Below are 23,130 nucleotides of genomic sequence, written 5' to 3' on the forward strand. Positions count from 1 at the left end.
AATAGACAACATTCTACAAAGCAAGGTGCTTGGATCGTTAACGGGATATAAGATTCAAACTCCCATCACCACCAAGAAGAATTCAGTTTTAAACAAAGGGAAGGATCTCCGATAATTCCTCTCTCTTTTGTAAATCGGGAAACCGATAAGAGAAGATTGTAATTTCTTTTTCTAAGTTGGTTAGAGAGAGATTACTTTGAGAGATTGTATTTATTATTTTCCTAAGTTAGTTAGGAAGATTAATACAAATTTATTTCTCAATTTTCTTCTTAATTTTCCCGCAAACACCAACCCGGTGAGGATAATGATATGCTAAAATCGAAGGAACTGCCTCCTCTGCAACCAACTCTTTTCCTCGATGATGAGACAGCTTGGCAGGGATGACATGAGACCTCTCCTCCTCTTCCTGAGTTTCGATCTCTACCATGGCCTCTCAGTTGTCACCTTCCTCCTCTTCACAAGCCGAGGACCCCTCATCCAGGTGGATGACGTCAGCCTCGACTGCTTCAGTCGCCCGTCCAGACCCCCACCACTGACCTTTCGGGGTATCCTCCTCGCTCTCTTAGCTTGAGCGGTTGAGGGCACCGGTCTTGTCGATCTAACCAGTGTGTGGGCAACCAAAGCATGAGATCGTGTGGCCTCCCCAGGGGCTAAGTCCTAACAAAGGCGATTCGCTAGCCTCACCGGTGGTCCTTCTGTAGGCTGTCTAAAAATCACAATAGATAGTTGATCCCCCATCAAACACTGATGATGGAAGTTACAATCTGACGACTTCCAGAAGGCTACAATTTGAGAACTTTCACGTAGAATGCTACAATCTGACGACCTTCACGACAACTGATGAAAGCTCTAATTCAACAGCATTCACAATCAACATCGGGAGTTACAATCTAACGACTCTCATATTTTCAAAGAGCCAAGACGAAGGTTACAAGGTGACGATCTTTGCAACGCTCTAGCAAAAGAGACTACAAATTGACGGTCTCTTCATATTAAAACGCATATATCTCTCAAACCGTAAGGAATTTGGCAAAACGGAGGAAGCGAACCGAAGCCTTCGCCTTCAGCTTGGTTCGGATGGATCCGCCTCGTCGAGATAGCCGATTTTCATATATAATTCGTCTAATTCCGACTTACGGTTTGAAAGTTATGACCTGTTCTTCGTAGCAAGTTATGTTCTGAAGTCCGTCTGCAAGACTGGACTTCGTCAGAACATTGGACTTAGCCTGAAGCCCGCCAAGCCCGCCTAAGGTTCGCCTCTGCATTACAGAGTCAAAGCGCACATGCTCAACTCTGCGTTTTCAACATCAAAACACAGAGTTAATCTCTAAAACAGCACGAACTGTGCGTTTTCAGCCTAAAACAGGCTTAACTCTGCGTTTTCAACATCAAAACGCAGAGTTAATCTCTAAAACAGGCCCAACTCTGCGTTTTCAACATCAAAACGCAGAGTTAATCTCTAAAACAGTACGACCTGTGCGTTTTTAGCCTAAAATATCCCAACTCTGCGTCTCAGAGTTCATCACGCTGCGCGGCCTGTGCGTTCAGCCACCAAAATAGGCCCAACTCTGCGTTTTTAGTCTAAAAACGCAGAGTTCGGGCCCTGAACGCTATTTTTCAGCGTTTGACTCGTTCAAAGCACGCAATGAACAGTTCCAGGAACTGTTTTTCCCCCACGATTTGAGGGATTTTCGCCCCACTTAAGAGCGGATTAAGGGGGTAGTTACCACTCTTAATCCCCTATAAATACCAGAAACTCAATTGAGTTTGAGGATCGAATTTTTTCTCATCAACAAAGGGAGATTCGGTCAAAAGGCTGGCATATTTTGGATCTGGGACTTGGCAGCAAGGGGGAGATCGACGTTCATCCTCAGCAACGATCGACCACAGGAGCATTCCCTTGGCTTATAACCGACTTTCGGTTCAAATCAACTCTTTTTCAAGAGTTCAAACTCGTTCAGAGTTATCAACTCGATCAGAGTTCAAAACTTGCTCTGCAAGTCGTTCAGAGTTATCAACTCGATCAGAGTTATCAACTCGATCAGAGTTATCAACTCGATCAGAGTTCAAAACTTGCTCTACAAGTTCTTCTAAAACTCGTTCAGAGTTATCAACGAGTTATTTTCAAACTTGCCACGCAAGTTCTCCACAGCGTCGAATCGTGAGGAGAAGGCCACGTTCCAGTGAATCAAGACGTTCGGATCGTCAACGAGAAGCAAACTCGACGCGAGCATTCGAGGGAGGCATCTCATCGCCACCGTGAAGAACCCAGAATTAAACAAAGGGGAGAATCAAATTCATTCTCCTCTCTTTTGTAATCGGAATCCAAATTATAATTGATTTTGAGAGGAATACAAGTCAAATTTTTCTTTCATTGTCTTTTTACTGCAATTTTCCAACAAACACCTTCCTAAGGCTCAACAGACGGATCTGTGGTGCCCTCTCAACCTCTTCTACGGGCATGGTTAGCCTAGTCGTCCTCTGTTGGTCCTTTGCCATAGGTGTCTCGGTGGATATGCTGATAACTCTCAAGATGGAATTGTCGAGTAGATACTCCATCTTACGAGAGCCGGCATATCTCTTGATCAGATCCAGGGCCTGCCTCTCTGCATTCGACAGTCTCCCTGCCATTAGAGCCTCCCTTATTTTCTCGGGCCAATGGGAGCATGCTAAGTCTGAGTCATCTCCCGAAACCCAGACGAACCTCTCCTTCTAGCCTTTATTCGAGTTAGGAAGATTGAGGATGATCCTAAACTTGCCAACCGCCTAGAAGTGATAATTGGCTTCTTTTTGGTACACTTTAACACCAATCAGATGGTGCAACACGTTCAAGGGCGGTTCGACCCCCAGCTAGCTGCAGATTACCACATACCCCACTAACATTGCGATGACATTTGACTTCATCTACATCAGCGACACCCTCAGAGCAATGAACACTCGGTGGAGGAAGGGGTGCAGAGGCAGGTGCAAGCCAGACTCCAAGTGCTTTAGATAGAGAGGATCCCGACTATCGTCATGGTCATAAACTGCCTGCGATCTCGTCAACGCCGTCAACTTATAACTACGAGGAATATCATACTTCCCGTAGAGAGATCTGAGTTGAGGTAGCATCACTTTGGAGTGGGTCTCAGCCAACATTTCTTGCCTAGCGTTGAGAGCAGAGGTCTCCATTAGTGCTATGAATCATTACCGAAAAAGATGATCGGAGCGCTTGGTAACTTCGAATTTAGAATTTTGAAAAGCAATTACCGCTCCCTTACCACAACAGCCTATTTATAATACAGCTAGGCCTCTAACTGTTAGAATCTCAACGGACAAGCTGAACTCCAACCGATGGCCCGGATTAATTCTAGAATTCGAAGCAACTTTTCTCGAATCGAGACAAAGCATGCTCGCCTTGAATAGCCCACAATCTTGCATGAAATATGAAGCAACGACAGCTGAAAGGAATTTGCTGACGTCAGCCACGTCGCATCTAAAGAACTTTTCAGATCCCTCACTAATGTTTCTCATGACTCAGCAAGAACTGTTGCATTTCACTCGGACCCGACCTAGGCCGACTCCAAATAAAATGAGCCAACTATTATAGCCGTTTTAGTGATGAAAAATAAACTCCAATCAATGGCACACAAGTGTCCCACTTTATACATAATCAAGTCAGTGTTTCAAAGATAATAAGAGGTCCAATTCGGTCGACTCGACATGCCGATATCTTGCAAGGACGACTCGAAATGCATCACGTGTTGACGACTTGAAATGCATCATGTGTCGACGACCCGAAAGGCGTCACATGTTAACGACCCGAAAGGTGTCATGTGTTGATGATCCGAAAGGCGTTATGTATCGTCCCCTAGCAAAGTCGACTGCTTAATCACTCACTTGGCCGACTAATCAGCCAACACCTTGCGAGGACAATTCAAAAGGCGGTACTTCTTGACCACAGGATGAGTAGAAAGGCGACGAAATGCCTCGAGTCTCGAGCCCCCTCCCGTGCACTGGTGACCAATCACCTCACAATAAATGTCATTAAATGCATTATGGGCGTCATCATTCCTCTGCCCCCAATAGTATTTATGACACATCGATCACGTCGGCGCCGCACGCCCCCAATCACTTCGTATTAAATATCGAAATGATCTCTCCTCCACTGGTCGACCAATACTGTAAAGCAAAGATTGATGTAGCCACCATCCCATACTTGGCCGAAGTTATCATTCTATCCTTCTACTACCACTATAAATAGCGGTACTATTTTTAACATTAAGGTAAGATCTTTCTCACTATTAAATGTGCTTAAGAACTACTGTAGTTTATTTTCACTTATTCACTCAAGCAACTCACTGACTTGATCGTCGAAGGAGCAATCAGGGAACCTAACTCTGCCCTCTTACGATTTGCTACTTATGCATGGAAGAACAACTTACTCAATAACCGGATATTCGGAGGGTTAGAAGACTTCCGTCAACTTAATCACTCCCCTCATTTGACTGCTTGATATCATACATCAACAAGGAGGATAATCTGGCAATCGTCCAAAGTTAGGGGGGTTTTATGATATTTAGCCTTTAAATTAATGTTTAGTATTTTAGTTTGCAGTAACTTATTCTGTCAAGTTTGACTGAAAATGCCTGACGTGGTCAAAGAAATCAACCCACGACTGATAAGAATAGTTAGACGAAGACCACGTGTATAATAATGGATCAAAGTTAGCATGTAACACGAATGATAAAGTTTGTAATTAATTTGTTCCCAAAAAGGAAAAAAATTGAAGTCTATAATTAACCATCATTCAAATAATTGGACCAACTTAAAATACACAACACTTTTTTCGGTAATTCAAACGAGGGGCTTTCCAATATTAATCCAAAAGACTTTCAAATTTTGATATTATAGTCTCCTACATCTTCATAATTTGAAGTCAGTCCTCCAAATCGTTTTAGGTATTTTTGAACTTAATCTCCCTAATCTTCATATTTCACAATTAGGCCCTCAAATCTTACAAATATTTTGAAATTAGTCCCCCAACTCTTTCAACATGGTGCAAACTCGGATAATAAAGTTTGTAATCAATTTGTTCCCAAAAAAATTTTGAAGTTAGTAATTAACCATCATTCAAATGATTGGACCAACTTAAACTATCTAACTCTATTTTTGATAATTTAAATTAGCATTTTTCTGATATTAGTCCGCTAAATGGATATTAGTCTCTTTATCTTCATATTTTGAAATTAATCCCCTAAAAATTTTAAGTATTTTTCCGATGTTAAATGTGTCTCCAGAACGTGCCTGATAAACGAAAAGTTGTTTAAATTTAGGATAAATCTTAGTACGTCACAAATTTCTGGTTTTTTTTTTAAATTTTTATTTTTTAAATACATATATAGTAATTGGCTTCGGATAGCAATTATAGAATTGGATCGCATGCTTCTGGAATTATTCTTAGCATGAGTGATTTGAATCCTACCAACTACATAGGTCCAATGCTGATGTCGTTTGCAGATGATGAATATATACAATTGTTCATTATTGTGTCACTCTACCATTTATATCATTTAAAAAAAAAAAGGTGCCACGCAAATTATGATATGGAAACATTTCATATAAAATAATTCAGGATATAGACGTTTGAAAGAGTCTTTTACATGTCACTTGCCCATTTATGCTAACATCTTCAAGTTATGATAGTTAAGCCAAAAAAATTTGCATTACTTTTCCTCTAGGAGCATCTTCAACAGCTTCACCATAATTTATCTAAAATGGGGAAACAAAATGCCAAATTCTCTATTTTTTTTTTTGCTCCAAATCCAACAGCTTCCCCATTTTAGGGATTTAGGCATTTATTACAACTATAAAACATCCTACATACTCAATAACTATTAAGAAAATAAATGTTTGATATTTTATTATAACAATATAAAACTCAATAGAATATTAGATATATATTTGTTCTTCTTTGGAGAATGTGAGATATTTATGATAACGTTAGTTTCAAGAATTTGGAGAAGGAAGGATTTTTACAGAATGCTGCAGATTTGAGGAAAGACCCTCTTTTTTTCTTCTCCATCCACATTTTAGGGAATGAGATGGAGAAACTGTTGGACTTAAAAATAGCTCTATATTTCCCAAAATTGAGGAAAAAAACCTACTCTCATACATTTGGCCAATGTATCTCTGTTGACACATACTCAAACTCCTACTTGCCAAACGATCAACTTGTCCAACTCAAAATAAATAGTTGTAATATTTTTTGTTCAAATCCCCAATACTTCGTTGGTAATTTGTAAATCCTCTCTCCTTCTAAAGTATAATAAACTTTTTTTTAGAGTTTTTAACAGCGCCATTAATATCATGAGAATAATTTCAAAATTAAAATAAGGTTTTATGATAACCCCTGAACTTAAGGGGAACTTAAGGGGTTCTACGGTTAATCATCCAAAAGTTAATGGTTTTTTTTTCTTCCTGATATTTACGCAAAAAAATAAAGCTAGTTTATTTGTACTTCGGACAAATTTTCAAAACCAACCGTTTTAAACATTTAATTGCAAAAAACGACCGTTTTCGATAATAATTGCAAAAACCGACCTGTTTGCAGCCCAGCGCTGAAAACAGGTCGGTTTTTGTAAAAAATTCTCCGAAACATCACGGGAGTTCAACTCCCGTGAAGTTTATGGAGAAATTAAACTTCACGGGAGTTCAACTCCCGTGAAGCTTAATTTGTGCTTAAAACTCCACGGGAGTTCAACTCCCGTGGAGTTGCAGTCAGCAAATCCAGAGAATCGATCTCTGGAAATTGTGACTGCAGCTTCACGGGAGTTCAACTCCCGTGAAGTTGCAGTGCCAATTTTCCAAGAATGCTCTCTGAAAATTGGCACTGCACACTCACGGGAGTTGAACTCCGTGGAGAGTTGCGGCAACCTTTTAAAGCGCGCTGTGACCCCCCCCCCGACCCCCCAGCCCACAAACCTAAACTCCCAGTTCGTTCCCAACCGCCGCTTCCCAGTTCCGTCGTCGCCACCAGCCTCCAACCGCCGCCGCCCCAGCTCCAACCGCCGCCGCCCCAGATCCCGCACGCCGCCGCGCGCCGCATCCGACCGGAATCTCAGTCGATTTTCAAAAAAAAAAGGTAAATTCTTTCTAAAAAAGCTATACCCTCTAATTTTTGTATTCTCCCACTATTTGATTGTGATTACATGTAGAAATCTAGATTTTAGAATTTAATTGTGAATTGTTTACGAATTTTGTGAAGAAATGTGAAAATTAGATTGGAAATTATCAATAAATGTGAAAATTAAAGGGAAAATTATCAATAAATGTGAAAATTAGAAGGAAAATTATCAATAATTTTGTGATATTTGTGAAGAATTAGTGTGTAAATTATCAATAATTTTGTCAAATTAGAGAAAAAATTATCAATAATTTCGAAAATTATTGTATTTAGAGTTTAGAATTTAATTGTGAATTATTTAGATTTTGTGAAGAAAAATTAGATTTTAGATTTTTGCATATGTATGATATAAATTAGATTTTAGAATTTAATTGTGAATTATTTACGAATTTTGTGAAGACGTATTAAATAATTTTGCGTATTTAGAGGTGAAATTATCAATTAATGTGGAAATTAGAGTTACTACCTAAATGTAAAAATTAGTAACAATCAATATTTATTTGGCTTTTCGTGTAATATTGATATTGAATTTTTCACTCTTCAGAGGTAACGATGAATGATCGAATTGTAATTCTCTGTTCTTATGATGGGAAGATTAATTACCTCGAGAATAATATGCCCGTTTATGAAGGAGGCACGACGAGACCGTTGTTCATAACAAAATCGTGTACTTTCGATGATTTGGTTAATGAATTACACAAACTTACATTAACTAACTCACGTGAGTATCACCTCAGTGTGGTTTGCAATTATCCTGTTGTGGAGAACAGAACAAGTGGCATTCAAATATCAAGTGACTACGATATGGGTCTCATTCATGTCTTACACGACGAGAAGCGTTCGGTCGAATTGTTCATTGAAAAACATCAGAGAGATTTGGGCAAATCGTTGAACTACGAAGGAATGTATTCCCGCATGTTGGAGGATCCTGAAGTTGATTCTGTAGGCTTTTTATCTCCTCAACAAGATGAATGTTGGACACAATCACAATACATGAGCGGTCCTTCGTTCGTGGGCACTTCGAATGCTTTCGATACTAACACGGGAATTCAAGAAGATAATGCAAGTGTTGAATCCGAGAATGATGATGAAGAGGAGGGATTACAAATTAATAGCATGACCTTGATAGATCGTGATGACGGGGAAAACCAACACATCGACGGGGCTTATGTTAATAATGAGTATGTCGGCTTAGAGGATCCGCCACCCGATGAACTTCAAGGAGATGAATGGATTGATAACTCCGCGATGGAAAGTGTTTCTATTGGCACTAATAGCGGTGTTGATACACAGGCCGAGGACTTCTCATTCATCAAGGGAGATCTTTACGAGAGTAAGGAGAAATTGATCCATGCTATTCGCACGTATTCCATTGCAAAAAATGTGAAGTTCAGGCCAACCAAAAATAATACTACAAGCTATAATGTGGTTTGTTTCTATCGCAAAGATGACGATGTCGAAGATAATAGTGGACACCACGACGGCAATGCGAGGTGTCCGTGGAAGCTTAATTCACGCTCGGGTTCAAGAGTAGGTGGGCAATTCAAAATCACGGCATACAATGGACTCCACACTTGTAGCAATCCTCGATTAGAGATGAATAACAAGAATGCGTCCTCTTCTTTTATATATCGATTGATTTTACCGCATCTGAGGGAGGATCTTGATCTAAGGCCGAAAGATATCCGTCTTTTAGTGCATAAAGCCACCAACTTGGATGTATCATATCACAAGTGTTGGAATGCTAGGAGGAAGGCGATGATAAAAATATTCGGGGATTGGGATAAATCGTATGAGATCTTACCTCATTATCTTGAAGCACTCAAAAGAGAAAATCCGGGGACTGTCTACGAAGTATCTTCGGACCCCGTTGATGGCGGAGAACGGCGGTTCACCGGTGTATTTTGGGCATTTGGGCCCTGTATTGAGGGGTTTCGTCATTGCCGTCCTCTTCTTAGCATTGATGGAACTCACTTATATGGTAAATACAAAGGCGTTTTGCTTGTTGCAACCGGAGTTGACGCGGATGGCGGGTTGTTTCCTTTAGCATTCGCAGTGGTTGATGTTGAAAATACAGAGAATTGGGCTTGGTTTTTTGCATGCATTAGATATCATATCCCTAGTGTGGGGACGCGGCCGATTACATTCATATCCGATAGGATGAAAGGAATTCCAAGAGCACTCCAACGACATTTCCCGCCACCACATGCACATCGCTATTGCTTGCGACATATTAGAGACAACTTCAAGAAGAAGTATGGAAACGCTCAGGTTCAAGACTTACTTTGGCAAGCCGGTTGTGCAACAGAAAAATATGTTTATGAACAAATACGAGAGAGGATCAAGTTCACTTCACGAGCCGCACATGATTGGATCGAAACTAGTTTGGGTCCAAACAATGTTGATAAGTGGGCTTTATGTGAGGATGGCGGTCGACGGTTCTGTATGATGACTACGAACGCGTCTGAGAGCTTCAATGGCGTGCTCAGGGGAGCACGCGGCATGCCAATACAGGCACTAGTTGCTAAAACTTTTTACAGGCTTAATAAATTCTTTGTTCGACGTCGAGAACTTGGTGAAAATATGCGCTCCCAGCTAACACCGAAGGTTGATGAAATGCTAGCGGCTCGGATTGTACAAGCTCAGTCCTTTCAGGTTGTACGATACAGTTTTAATGAATGGGAGGTGCTCGAGGGAATAACCCATAGAGAAAATCGCTCTTACAAAGTCAATATGTTGGTGGATCACACTTGTACGTGCACTTGCAATGTACCGCAACTACAATTGATTCCTTGTTCACATGTTGTAGCAGCTTGCTCCGACCTACAGGGTGGTGCTCGCATTTCACATTATGAATTTGTCGACGCTTGGTATTCTGCATACAACTATCAACAAACCTACAAAGAGTGTTTTCGTCCACCATACGATAGTCGACATTGGACACAAGATGGGCCACGGATATTACCTCCACTGTATAAAAGATCGGCGGGGCGCCCTCGTTCCGTGCGTATTAGAAATAGTATGGATGACGGACGTGAAGGAGCTAGGAGGAGAAATAAGTGCAGTAGATGTGATCAACCGGGTCACAACAAAAATAGGTGTCCAGTTAGTATTAGGCGTTGATTTGTATTATGTATCGTTTTGCACTATGTCATTCGTAGTTGTTATCTTTGAAGCGTATGATACTCGTTATTTGTAATATGTTCTGTATGCAACTCCGTTCATTTCACCCATGCATTTGTATTATGTAGCGTTTTGCACTATGTCCGAACCAATTTGTAATATGCTATGTATGATACTGTGTTCATTGCACTTTGTATATATGCTCATATTTTAATCACAGGTCTATTCATTATGGATCCGGGACCGGAGAATCCCGACGTTTTGTACCTTCAGGCGAGTCATTGTTCAGACCATATTGGTTCGGGAGAGGTAATACGAATAAATTAGATATATATTTCTTCGATTAATGTAATTTTTTAATGAATATACTTAAAACTGATTCTCGTTTTATGTGCAGCCCGTACCAGAGTACACGATGATCGAGCATTCCCATAGTCATTCGGCATGGGTCATAGAGGATGAGAGGGTACTAGCTTTGATCGCTCAGGCCGGTTTTCGACCGTGTTCGACGATTCGTTATATCAGGCTTGATTGGCCGCTTATCACTGCTTTGATTGAGAGGTGGAGGCCAGAGACCAACACCTTTCACATGCATATAGGGGAGTGCACGATCACTTTACAGGACGTGGCCGTCATACTTGGGCTCCGGATTGATGGACCGGTAGTTACGGGCACCGACGATCATAGTTGGCCGGAGGTATGTGGCCGGCTACTTGGACAGGTTCCCGACTTGAGGAGTGGTGCGATGAAGCTATCGTGGCTTCGTCAGACATTTCAGGGCGACATACCAGAGGATGCCTCTGATGAGACGCTCCAGTTTCATGCTCGTGCATACATATTGCACATGATAGGGTGCGTACTATTTCCTGATGCGAGCAAGACTCTCGTACATGCACGATGGCTGCCACTGCTGGAGGATTTTGGTGTATGCGGGGCACTATCGTGGGGCAGTGCGGTGTTGGCATATTTGTATCGAGAATTGAGTAGAGTATCTCTGATGCAGAATAAAGAATTCAAGGGATGCTGTACGTTGATACAGATTTGGTCATGGGAGCGCATTCATATTGGACGACCCACTTTACTTATGCACCGTGACTTAGAGGGGCAGTATCCGTTGGCATACAGGTATAATTGTACACACACATATTTCATTCGTAACCTGAATATTTGTACTTATATATTAGAGGGAGAGGAAGGAGGGGAGCTATATTGGGTTGTATATGAACTTATTTTGATAAATTTTGTAACTTTCCTGAATTTTCAAATACTGAACTTTTGAAGATAAATTGTTGTTCATATACATAATCGTGTGTGTTTAATTCATGGTTGAATCATGTATATATTGTTGTTTGCAAATAAATTGACATATATATGATTTACAGGTAAATATACAAAACCTGCACAGAAGCTGTGCATGCTGGGTGACCTGCAACTTCACGGGAGTTGAAATCCCGTGAAGTTGCAGACTCCACGGGAGTTCAACTCCCGTGGAGTTACAGTCGAAAATTTGCCAGAGATCGATCTCTGGCAAATTGTGGACTGCAACTTCACGGGATTTCAACTCCCGTGAAGTTGCAGTCACAATTTGCCAGAGACTCGGTTCGCTGGAAATTTTCGACTGTAACTCCACGGGAGTTGAACTCCCGTGGAGTTTTAAGCAAAATTAAGCTTCACGGGAGTTCAACTCCCGTGAAGTTTAATTTCTCGATAAACTTCACGGGAGTTGAACTCCCGTGATGTTTCGGAGACTTTTTTACAAAAACCGACCTGTTTTCAGCGCTGGGCTGAAAACAGGTCGGTTTTTGTAATTATTTTCAAAATAGGTCGTTTTTTGCAAATAAAATGCTAAAAGGGTTGGTTTTGAAAATTTGTCCTTTGTACTTCACTTGTTACGCATATATATGCGGAAACGTCCATTAAAGTTTGCAGCGATTGCCCTCCACTCATATCCAAAACCGCCTCGACCAAAACACTAAAAAACTCACAAACACATATTACAAAAAAACCAGGGGGAAAAGAGAAAGGAAGAATGACGAACTTTCAAAACCAATATATTTCCAAAACCGCCTCGACCAAAAGACTAAAAAACTCACAAACACATATTACAAAAAAACCAGGGGGAAAAGAGAAAGGAAGGACGAACTTTCAAAACCAATATATTTCCAAAACCGCCTCGACCAATATATTTCAGCTCTGACATTGAAATCAGGTCGGTTTTTAAAAAAAATTTTCCGAAACTTCACGGTAGTTCAACTCCCGTGAAGTTTCGGAAGCTTTTTCACAAAAACCGATCTGGTTTCAACGCCAAGGCTGAAACCAGATCGTTTTTTGCAAATAAGTTCAAAACATGTCGTTTTTTTGGGGTTAAATATGGACAAATTTTCAAAACCAACCCATTTGATAAACTATTCCCAAAAAAAGACCCATTTCAGTTTTACCATATGGACAAATTTTCAAAACCAACCCATTTGATAAACTATTCCCAAAAAAAGACCCATTTCAGTTTTATTTGCAAAAACCGACCTGGTTTCAGCCTCAGCGCTGAAACCAGGTTGGTTTTTGAAAAAAAGTTTCCGAAACTTCACGGGAGTTCAACTCCCGTGAAGTTTTGTTATGAGAAAAAACTTCACGGGAGTTGAACTCCCGTGAAGTTTCGTAAAGTTTTTTAGAAAAACCGACCTGGTTTCAGCGACAGTGCTGAAACCAGGTCGGTTTCTCTAAATAAATCTGAAACGGGTCGTTTTTTGCAATTAGGTTATCAAATGGGTTGGTTTTGAAAATTTGTCCGGTTAAATATTCAAATAGGGTGGTTTTGAAAATTTGTCCAAGGAGAGAAAGAAAGAAAACGCACCCCTGCGAGGATTCATCGCCATCCCGTTCCCTCTTCCTCCTCCTCGTCATCATCATCTTCTACCCCCTCCAAGCCCTAGCCCTAGCCCTAACCCTAATGCGAAGGTCTCTCCGAAAACCCTAGAAATTTCACGATGCCATCGCACGCGGATCTCGATCGCCAGATCGAGTTCCTGAGGGGATGCAAGTTCCTGCCGGAGAACGAGGTGAAAGCCCTCTGCGAGCAGGCGAAGGCGATCCTGATGGAGGAGTGGAACGTTCAGCCGGTGAAGTGCCCGGTCACGGTCTGCGGCGACATCCACGGCCAGTTCTACGATCTCCTCGAGCTGTTCAAGATTGGAGGGGATCTGCCTGATACCAATTACCTCTTCATGGGGGATTATGTAGGTCAGTTTTCTTTTTATTATTATTGAAGATTTCCGATTGTTGAGTCGTAAAGATGGTAGCTTTTTTGTGTTTTGAGGGGGGTCTGGGTGGTGGTTGGAGATCTTGGATTGCAGATGTCAAATGTATGGATTGCCGAACCCTAACCCTAAACCTAATGATGATATTCATCTAAAGGAACCATGGAATTTCAGTTGGTGGATGTATGGATTGCCTAACCCTAACCGTAATCCTAATGCTAAGATCCATCTAAAAGTCCTGGGATTCAATGATGCCATCGCTCGACAGGCCTTGACTGCCAGTTTGAGTTCCTGAGGGAATTCAAGTTCTTCTCGGAGGCCGAGGTCTAGGCCCTCTGCAGTCTGGCTGCGGCAAAGGCAATTCTAATTGAGGAATGGAATGTTCAGTAGGTGAAGTGCCCCATCACTGTCGGCGGCGACATCCATGGCCAGTTGTACAATCTGATTGAATTGGTCAATATGCAGCAGTTTGCTAGATAAGAATTATCTCTTCACTGGGGATAATGTAGGCCATTTTTTCTAAATTGAGATTATTGAAAGGTAAAGATGGTAGCTTCTAGTGTTTTTAGGGGTCTAGAGGCCTGAACCTAACCCTAACAGTAATCCTAACCCTAAACCATAGAATTTTACAATTCCTTCGCACACATCTCTATCGCTAGATCAAATTCTTGAAGGACTGCATTTTCCTCACCAAGGCCAAGGTCAAAGATCCGTGCAGTTTGGCGTAGGCGATTGTAATGGAGGAATGGAACATCCAATTGTTGAAGTGCTTGGTCTCCATCTATGATGACATTAATGTCGAATTCTACGATCTAGTTGTGCTCGTCAAGATTGGCGGTGATTGTTGTGGTACAAATTATCTCTTCATGGGAGGTTATTTAAGTCAGTTTTTGAAATTTTGGATTGTTGACACTAATGCTAACATCCAGTAGAAACCCTAGAGTTATCAGTAAGTTAAGATTGCAGCTATCACCCTATACCTAATGCTAATATCCATCTAAAACCTGTAGAATTTTCATAATGCATGCGGATATCGAACTTGAAATCGGGTTTTCAAGGGAATGTAAGTTCCTCTCCGAGACTAAAGTCAAAACTCTCTACAAGCAGGCAAAGAGGATCATAATGGAGGGGTGGGTCGTTCAGTCCCTGAAGTGCCTCGTTACTGTTAACAAGATCCTTGGCCAGTTCTATAATCTGATCGAGCTCTTCAAGATAGATGGCCATCTTTTAGTATTTATTGTCTCTTTAAGAGGGATTATGTAGGTTACTTCTACAAAATTTCAGGTTAATGACTCGTAATCCTAACCTTGATACTAAATTGACTAGAATTATCTGTGACTTAGGATTATAATTGTGAAATGTATGGAGTCTTCGGAACTTTCTACCTCTAAACCTAATGTTAAAAAGCCTAAAATCAAGCTAAAATCCTAGAATTCTATGATGCAATCGCACACAGATCTTGACTGCCAGATTCAGTTCTCTAGGGGATGCAAGTTCCTCAATGAGGCCGGTGTCAAGACTATCTATGAACATGCAATGACAGTTCTAATGGTGGAATGGCATATTCAGCCCATGAAGTGTCCAATCATCAAACGTGATGATGTTCATGATCTCCTTGAGCTTTTCAAGATTGGCGTTTGTTGTTCGGCTCGATACAAATTATGTCTTCATGGGTGATTATGTACGTCAATATTTTTTGTACTTTGGATTATTGAATCGATCCCTTATGCTAATGATAAAAACTGCTAATGATATATCTAAAAAATCTAGAAATATCTGTGTAGGATTGTCATTTTCAAATGTATGGATGGCCAAACCTTAACCTATAACTGTTTTACTAAGATCAATATGGAGGACCTTCAATGTCATGATATTAAGGTATAACGCACGTGATTCTTGACCATCGGATCGAGCTTCTAAGGAAATGCAAGTTTCTTTCTGAGCCCTAGGCCAGAATTCTCATCAATCACGTGAAGGCGATTCAAATGGTGGAATGAAATGTTCAGCCCGTGAAGTTACATATCATTGTCTGCGGTGATATTCATGTCTATGATCTCCTTGAGTTGTTTAAGATCGACAACAATCTTCTCGAAACGAATTCTGGGGGCTTATTTTGGTCACCTTTGTGAAATTTGGTTTGCTGATTCATAGATGGTAGCTTTTGTAGTCTAAGGGGTCTAGGATGTTTAAGGCTTGAATTAGGTTTTATCTCAGGGTTGGTGACTTGTAAAATTTTTAATGCATCGATTATTAGGAGAATTTTGATAATTAGAATATGGAGTAATTTCTATGATTTTTTTATTTGGGCCTTTCTTATTAGTAACTTTTGAACTCAAATATTTTTTTTTAAAAAAAATAGCTGATATATAGGCCTTGCAAGCCTACAAAGAGCTCGAGCAATTTTTTGAATTGTTATAGGTAATTGGTTAACAAGTTCAACTTGAATTTGGTAAAGTTTTTATTCCAAGTTTCCAACTTTGAAGGAATAAAAGAGGAGTAAAGATATAGTCTTTTTTTTAACAATTAGAAATATTGGATTTAGCTTGCAGTGTTTGATTTAAGCTTAAAATCTTGGAACTAAAAAGTGATTCAAGTTATCGCTAAAGATTGTAGATGTAAATTAGTGGTAATAAATTTGCTAATAGTTAGTTGCCAGAAATTGGAGATTTCTGGATGTGTACTGCTGTGAAAGCCAAATCAAATTGTACATGGTTAAGCTGTTGTTGGAGGGAGGGAAGATAGTGATGCTCATGAATAAATTTGTAACGGGAATGTGCATCCTCTAGTTTATTGTTTGTACACAATAAAATATTGCACCAGAAGAAATCCTTGTTGTCCAAGCAATCACTTGTCATTGAAATTGTCCCCAAAACATCAGTTTATGATAGAACATGATCTATCAAATTATTTAATTTGCTGTCTTGTCAGAGGTAGAACTGTAATGGAAACTAGTAATGAGAACTGTAATAATGACAGCATGTTGGAGAAGCTCTTGAAACTTTCCAAATATCGAATTATTTAATTTGTTGTCTTGTCAGAGGTAGAACTGTAATGGAAACCAGTAATGATAACTTTCATAATGGCAGCATGTTGAACAAACTATTGAAGCTTTCCAAAACTAGAAATTGAGATAGTCCCCCAAAGGTACCAATGTGAGCTTGTCCTTTCTCCAGAGTCCTAATCAGTTTCTGATGTTATTCAAAGGTTAGTCAATGAGGGTTTGGCATTCTAAAATTGTGGTCATGTCATGAATCTTGATGGGAGTAACTGAAAGACAAGTGGAACAATGCCAAATCAGTTTTGGTGCATGTTAGATGGAAGTGATCAAGATGGAGTCACTGGACAATCCATGATAATGTTAAAACAGCCTGCAGTGTATGAGGTGCTGAATGGATCAGAAAACTTTCTTTGCAGCACTTGCCTTTGATTATGGAAAGAATCCATCTGGATGCCTGTGGAATGTGCTAAACCTGGATGGTAGTATGAGCTGATTTAGCTTACTAAATTAGCTGTTGGAGTTTCATGTGCATATGAGCAACTTCATGTTTTGATTGGCACTTATGGCGTTGCAAGTAAAATATGAAGGATGTTGTCAAAAGTGGGTCAAAATTATGAAAATTTGGGCGTCTTCAGTAGCTTGGACTGAATTTGGAGAAATTGTTTCCCCTTATCAAAGCTAGCAGAGCCAATGGATGTTGAGTATCATAGGTGTGAAATATTCCAGAAGGCACTCAAAATAGACGCAATACCTTCTCAGCTTTATCTTGCTAAAACTAACTTATCAACGTTCAAACATGTTTGAGATTTTTATCTTTTGCCTCTAATAGCATCAGGAAATGCTTTCTGATCCGTCATCTAACTTTTAACTTATAGAATGTTACGCAAATATCAAAATAATGAAATCTGTGTAAAAGATCCTACAAAAGATTGGCAGTCACATTATGTAATTTTGTTTTTTGCGCAAATTTAGAATTGTTGCTACAGGTTTACCCACAGATTATACTGGACTAAATCCTTGAAGGCGGAAGATTAACCTGTCAATCATGTGAAAGAAGTTATAGAAAAGTTCTGGTAGCATATGGCAATTCCTGTGGGGTTGATTTATCATGGCAGATGGATGTTTCTGGATTGTTTTTTCAGTCTAGTAGGCAACTCTTATTGGGAGCTAGTTTTCTTGCTGCATAAATGTTGAAAGCCTCAAAAACATGATGTGCTGCTCAATCTGATTCTAATGTCTTTATTAACCAGTTAAGAGTGAGCACTATCTTATGGAGGAAAAAAGAGGAAAAAAAGAAGTTGTGTTACTTGTGCTATCTTCTCTCCTTTTATGATGATATCTTCTCTCCTTTTTTATTAACTACGTACTTAACCTTGATGAGGATGCTACTCAAACTGATGTGTTGAACACAGAAGTTGTATTTGCTCCATTTAATCTAATGGCATGGTTATTGATTTACACATGCTGCAAATTGTTTATTTAATTTCGTTAATATGACCTGTGTTTTATGTGTTCTGCAAATGTCTGTTTTCATCAGTTTTTAGTACTTGATCAGGTTTGTTGCATCCGTTAACGTGTACCTTTTGAATCTTTTATTCACATGTTTCCACAAAAATGGCTGTGATGCCTTTTAATGCAGATCGTGGTTATTACTCGGTGGAGACTGTCACACTTCTAGTTGCTCTGAAAGTTCGTTACAGAGACAGAGTTACAATTCTTAGAGGAAATCATGAGAGTCGGCAAATAACCCAAGTGTAACTGCTTCTTATTCTCCACTCTATTATACAGTACTATGCCTCTGGCTCTGCTGAAGAAACAAATACTGAAAAAGTTAGCAGTAATAAATTTCCAGTATGAATGTTACATGCTATATGCGTAAAGGACTGAAGGATAAATTTTTGTAGGATGGTGTCTAGATGCATGCATAAAATTTTGGTCAAAGATTGATATTCATTGGCTTAAGAATTATAACTATTGATCTACCTTTAGGAGACATTACTTTGATACCTTGCAGTTTTGCAAGTACTTATTGATTTTTTTTAATCATGTGGCACAGTATGTTTTATTTCGATAACAATGACATTATTCAATGTTGCTAAGAAAACAAGCAGTTGTTTGATGGAATATGCCATCCTTGCTTCACTTAGATTGCTTATATTAGTTACAGCATGGGTATTTTTTCTGTTATGTTTTACTCAAAGAAACTCATTTCTGCTTCTGCTTCCACAATCTGGATTTTTCATTGAGGGATTTCTTCATTCCGTTTAAAGAACTTAGACTGCACTTTTACGGTGATGATATTTTTTTTTTGAAGAATAACCCAATGTTCGTGGGCTAGAATTGTCAGTCAGGTCAGAGCATATTCTGAGTGTTGTTCTGATTAGTGTTTTTCCAATGTTTCATATGGCTTTTTTAGTAGTTTACCTTACGTTCATGATCCTGCCTTGCATCCATATTCACCAGTCATTCTTAGTTCCTTATTGTGTTACAGTCTTTTTTGTTTTTGGGTCTTTATATGGATCTTTTTATACGGATTAGATCTTGTTGTTTGCTTCTTGCCTGATCAATCTAACCGGTTGGTTCCCTTTAACTCTGTTATTCTTCATGCTATTATATGACAGTGTCATCCTGCTGTATGACTTGGTTCTTAAGTGGTTAGCTCTTATACCTATCCTGGTGTAGTCATTCCTTGTCAAAGTCTCCCTGGTTTACAACATCACCTATTTTGTACCATGCATTTTGTTACACATTCTGAATCATACATAATTTGTAATACAATTTTTTATTTTATGAACTTGCTTTTGTGGCTTCTTGTCACATGCTCATGTAAAGTTACTAAAGTAACTAGAAGTCAGAAGAATTTCTACTACTTGTTCATCTCTTTATGTAGTACAAACTCTTTTATACAAATCAGAATCAGAGGTATAAGAGAGAAGTTGGCGAAGAATGAGTCACATTAACTAGTTTGTTTCTTGTTAACGGTTGTTTTTCTTAGCATCTAAAGATTCTCTAAGTCATCTTCTGAAGATGATGCTGTTATCAATATGTTAAAAGGTTTTGGTTTCAGGTATGGATTTTATGATGAATGTTTGAGAAAATATGGAAATGCAAATGTATGGAAATATTTTACTGACCTTTTCGATTACCTGCCACTTACAGCCTTGATTGAGAATCAGGTTTGTTTCTCTTGCATTCTTCTTTGTTTATGTTTTATTTTGGCCAATTTTTTTGACATCCAGTACTTATATTTTTTAGGTTTTCTGTCTGCATGGTGGTCTTTCCCCATCATTGGATACCTTGGATAATATTCGTGCTCTTGACCGTATACAAGAGGTATGGATATGGTTTGATTCAATGGCTTGTTTATTTTGCTCAATTTTGTGAAAGACAGTGTATTCTCAATGTGGCTCTAAATTTATTGGATGATAAACAATATAGTAGTGAGTGTAGTGATGATGTCAGTAGTGAAGCTAATGATACTATTGACAAAATAATTTCTCTGAATTCTGTTTTTTTGGTAAAGAAAGAAGATGAATCCATTTTTGCTCGACTTTTATGCAGTAAGCATGAAGAATTACCATCTTTTTGATTCTTTTTAACTCCACATTCCTTGACCTCTCCCAACTTCCTCTTCCTCTTGTTTTTCCTCCTCTCTTTAAAGAACCCCCTGCAGATATGTGAAAAGACTAATATCTCGATTTCAAACATTTGGATTTTAGTTCCTTTGTGCTGCCATGATAGGAGAAATAACCTTAACTTTATTGGGTGCGCAAATCAATGTTTTTATCTGCTGTTACCTTTGTTTGTTCATTCAATGTCATAATCATCTTATACCGTAGCTACACATCTTATTGTTTGTTCCTTTTCAATTTATACTGTTCCTAATATGATTTTCTCAGCCACTGCTTAGTGCACAACACCATGAGTGAGTAATTAGTTTGCACATCCACTTGCGCTGGAACCTTGGATTATATGCTACTAACCATAATACAGACTTCTATACGATTTTTCACGCTTTCATTTAATGTGATTTTGTATGTAGGTTCCTCATGAAGGCCCGATGTGTGATCTTCTGTGGTCTGATCCAGATGATCGATGTGGATGGGGAATATCACCAAGGGGAGCTGGGTACACTTTCGGGCAGGACATTGCCCAACAATTTAATCACACAAATGGTCTCTCTCTTGTTGCCAGAGCCCATCAGCTTGTTATGGAAGGTTACAATTGGTGTCAGGTGAGCTGGCTTGGTGAAACTGAATTATTTATTTATATAAGTATGAACTACCATTACATTTATATTTATTTAGTTTTCGAATCTGTAAATATTAAATGAATCAAAAGTCACATATTGGATTACCCTTGTAATTACACGGTAAGATTCTTTTTTGCCCTTGTTTTCCTTGGAGTCTGGAGGATACAACCATGCAACTGCGCTCACTTATTTAACTATGCTTCATAATAAGACTACTTGCTTTAGTTGCTTGTCAGGTTAGATATAATCCAAAAGAAATCTAAACTCACAGGACCAAGCAGGCAAGCACATTATGAACCACTTTCTATACAATACTTCATCACCACTGGAAGTTAGGAACCACTCACTGTACCAATACCTCATTAATCATGGTCGTATAGTTATTTAGATTACCGACAACTTGGTTGACGGTCTCAACTTCAAGAAGGGGTATAGTACTGTTCGAGTGTAAGTTAGAGCACAAAATTATAGCCCTCAACTCGAAGTTCTGATGTAACGGAAGGGACTTCGTTACTACAATTCACCACCATTGCTCTTACCCCTATGTTAGGATACCTCCCCCAGTGACAACACTGTTACTATTGGTGTTTAACTATCATCTTAAAATGAAATAATCGTCGTTCATGTGCAGGATAAAAATGTTGTCACTGTATTCAGTGCTCCGAACTACTGTTATCGTTGTGGTAACATGGCGGCAATATTGGAAATAGGGGAGAATATGGATCAGAACTTTCTCCAGTTTGATCCAGCACCAAGGCAAATCGAGCCAGATACTACACGCAAAACCCCTGACTACTTTCTGTGATCTCTTGGATAACCCTTCCTCCTACTCGGTACAAATACTAGTACTTTTACTACAGTGCCCCCCTGTAGATTTTTCCTTGGAAAAGAGAGTTTTGGTAAAATGGAGACGTACAGCATCATCATTCTTTTGCTGCTGCTTCTATAGTTTAAGAGAACTCGGTAGGATTTTTCTTGCGTATTGTTTTGGTATTTTATTATCAGAAATGAGAAGCAGCGATACGTAGCCCTCTGAGAGAACATGCAAGTTCTCTCTTTTTCATGTACGCATATGTTATTTATTGAGCAATAACACTGAAAGGTTTCTGTTGTTTATATATGCACATAGTGTATTGAGCTACAGCACAGAACATTCGTTTGTTTCTAATGCAGATAGTTTACTGAGCAATCTCTTGTTTCACATAACGTCTCTCGAGCTGACGCGCTTTTCTTGTACACAGTTTGTTGAGTGCTGCTGTTGAATGTACGTTTGCAGCAATCTACATTTCATTACGAAAGGTACCTAGCAGTAGTAGAACAAAAACAGAGCACTTTAATTGATTGATTATTTATTTAATTATGCATACCAGTTAAGATTAAGAAGGATGCAGCTCTGAGAGGAAATTATGGTTAAGAAGTGTGCATCTTTGAGAGGAAAATTTCATCAAACTGTCAAGACTCCAAATTTAACAGGAAACCAAACAGAAGATAAAGTACAAATCTACTCTTTGACAACAACAAATTACAACCTTTTCCAACCCTTCGACGAAAAAAATATTATATTTGGATATTTTTCCAAATCGCACCAACGTAGGAAGAGGAGCGGCCATAATGGCAGCACTTTTAGTCTAGTAGCATCTATGATATGCGAATTGATGCAAGATCAGGAAAGCGCCAAGCTCCGCATTGATTCAATCAACGTTGCAAGAATCGAATACCTTGCGAAAAGAAAACAACTCGGTCAGCTTGTATGTTCGAAAGACTTCATTAGTCATTCGAATGATATCTCTGAAGCATTAGAAGGCGCAAATATAAAACTGATGTGAAATAGTTATAATAGATGATCCATTGAAGACTACGAAACCTTAGTTGTTTTAGTAGAATGGACGAGATGGGAAAGCGGATGTCCTTTCAGGGAGTCCGCATCCTATCAGAACCTCCTGTACCGTGCGGGAGGTTTTGATCCATTCAAATTATAAAGAGGAGAAATTTTGGTAATTCCCTGCCCCACTTCTATAGTCTCGGAACCCCCACCCCATCCATGTGCGTGCGGGGTCCTGCATAGAATTCTAGTCCCTTTAGGTGTGGTCCGTGCGTTGTGTGTGGGGGGGGGGGGGGGGGACTCGGCTAGTCAAGGAAAATAAAATAAAATAAAATAAAAATGAAAGAAAACCGTTATATATATATCATGTATGGACATTTTCTTATATAAAGCAAAAATAAAACATACTTGGGAGTGGGACTGTTGGATTCAAAATATAAAAGATTCATTCTTAAGGGATGGTGATAAATAGGATCAGTATCCCTGACTCAATAATGGGTTGTCAACCTCTATTGA

The 23,130-nt window shown here is 39.3% G+C and overlaps 3 protein-coding genes across 3 annotated transcripts; all 3 read left to right on the top strand.

The window, feature by feature from the left end:
• Nucleotides 1–7,717: 7,717 nt before the first annotated feature.
• LOC109828017 lies at nt 7,718–10,288 on the top strand. Its single transcript, XM_020395052.1, has one exon. The coding sequence runs from the start codon at nt 7,718–7,720 to the stop codon at nt 10,286–10,288; it is 2,571 nt and encodes an 856-aa protein (XP_020250641.1).
• Nucleotides 9,963–11,735, top strand: LOC109828018 (protein MAIN-LIKE 1-like). The gene is made up of 3 exons (XM_020395053.1): nt 9,963–10,597; nt 10,686–11,313; nt 11,671–11,735. The coding sequence occupies exons 1-3, from the start codon at nt 10,454–10,456 to the stop codon at nt 11,733–11,735; spliced, it is 837 nt and encodes a 278-aa protein (XP_020250642.1). The 5' UTR covers nt 9,963–10,453.
• A 1,381-nt stretch (nt 11,736–13,116) lies between these two features.
• On the top strand, nt 13,117–21,981 carry LOC109828016 (serine/threonine-protein phosphatase PP2A-1 catalytic subunit). The gene is made up of 6 exons (XM_020395051.1): nt 13,117–13,525; nt 18,180–18,294; nt 19,608–19,716; nt 19,796–19,873; nt 20,583–20,774; nt 21,424–21,981. The coding sequence occupies exons 1-6, from the start codon at nt 13,273–13,275 to the stop codon at nt 21,595–21,597; spliced, it is 921 nt and encodes a 306-aa protein (XP_020250640.1). The 5' UTR covers nt 13,117–13,272; the 3' UTR covers nt 21,598–21,981.
• The last annotated feature ends 1,149 nt before the right edge of the window (nt 21,982–23,130 follow it).

The sequence above is a fragment of the Asparagus officinalis genome, unplaced genomic scaffold (genome assembly GCF_001876935.1).
Source record: "Asparagus officinalis unplaced genomic scaffold, Aspof.V1 AsparagusV1_Un635, whole genome shotgun sequence".
NCBI lineage: Eukaryota > Viridiplantae > Streptophyta > Magnoliopsida > Asparagales > Asparagaceae > Asparagus > Asparagus officinalis.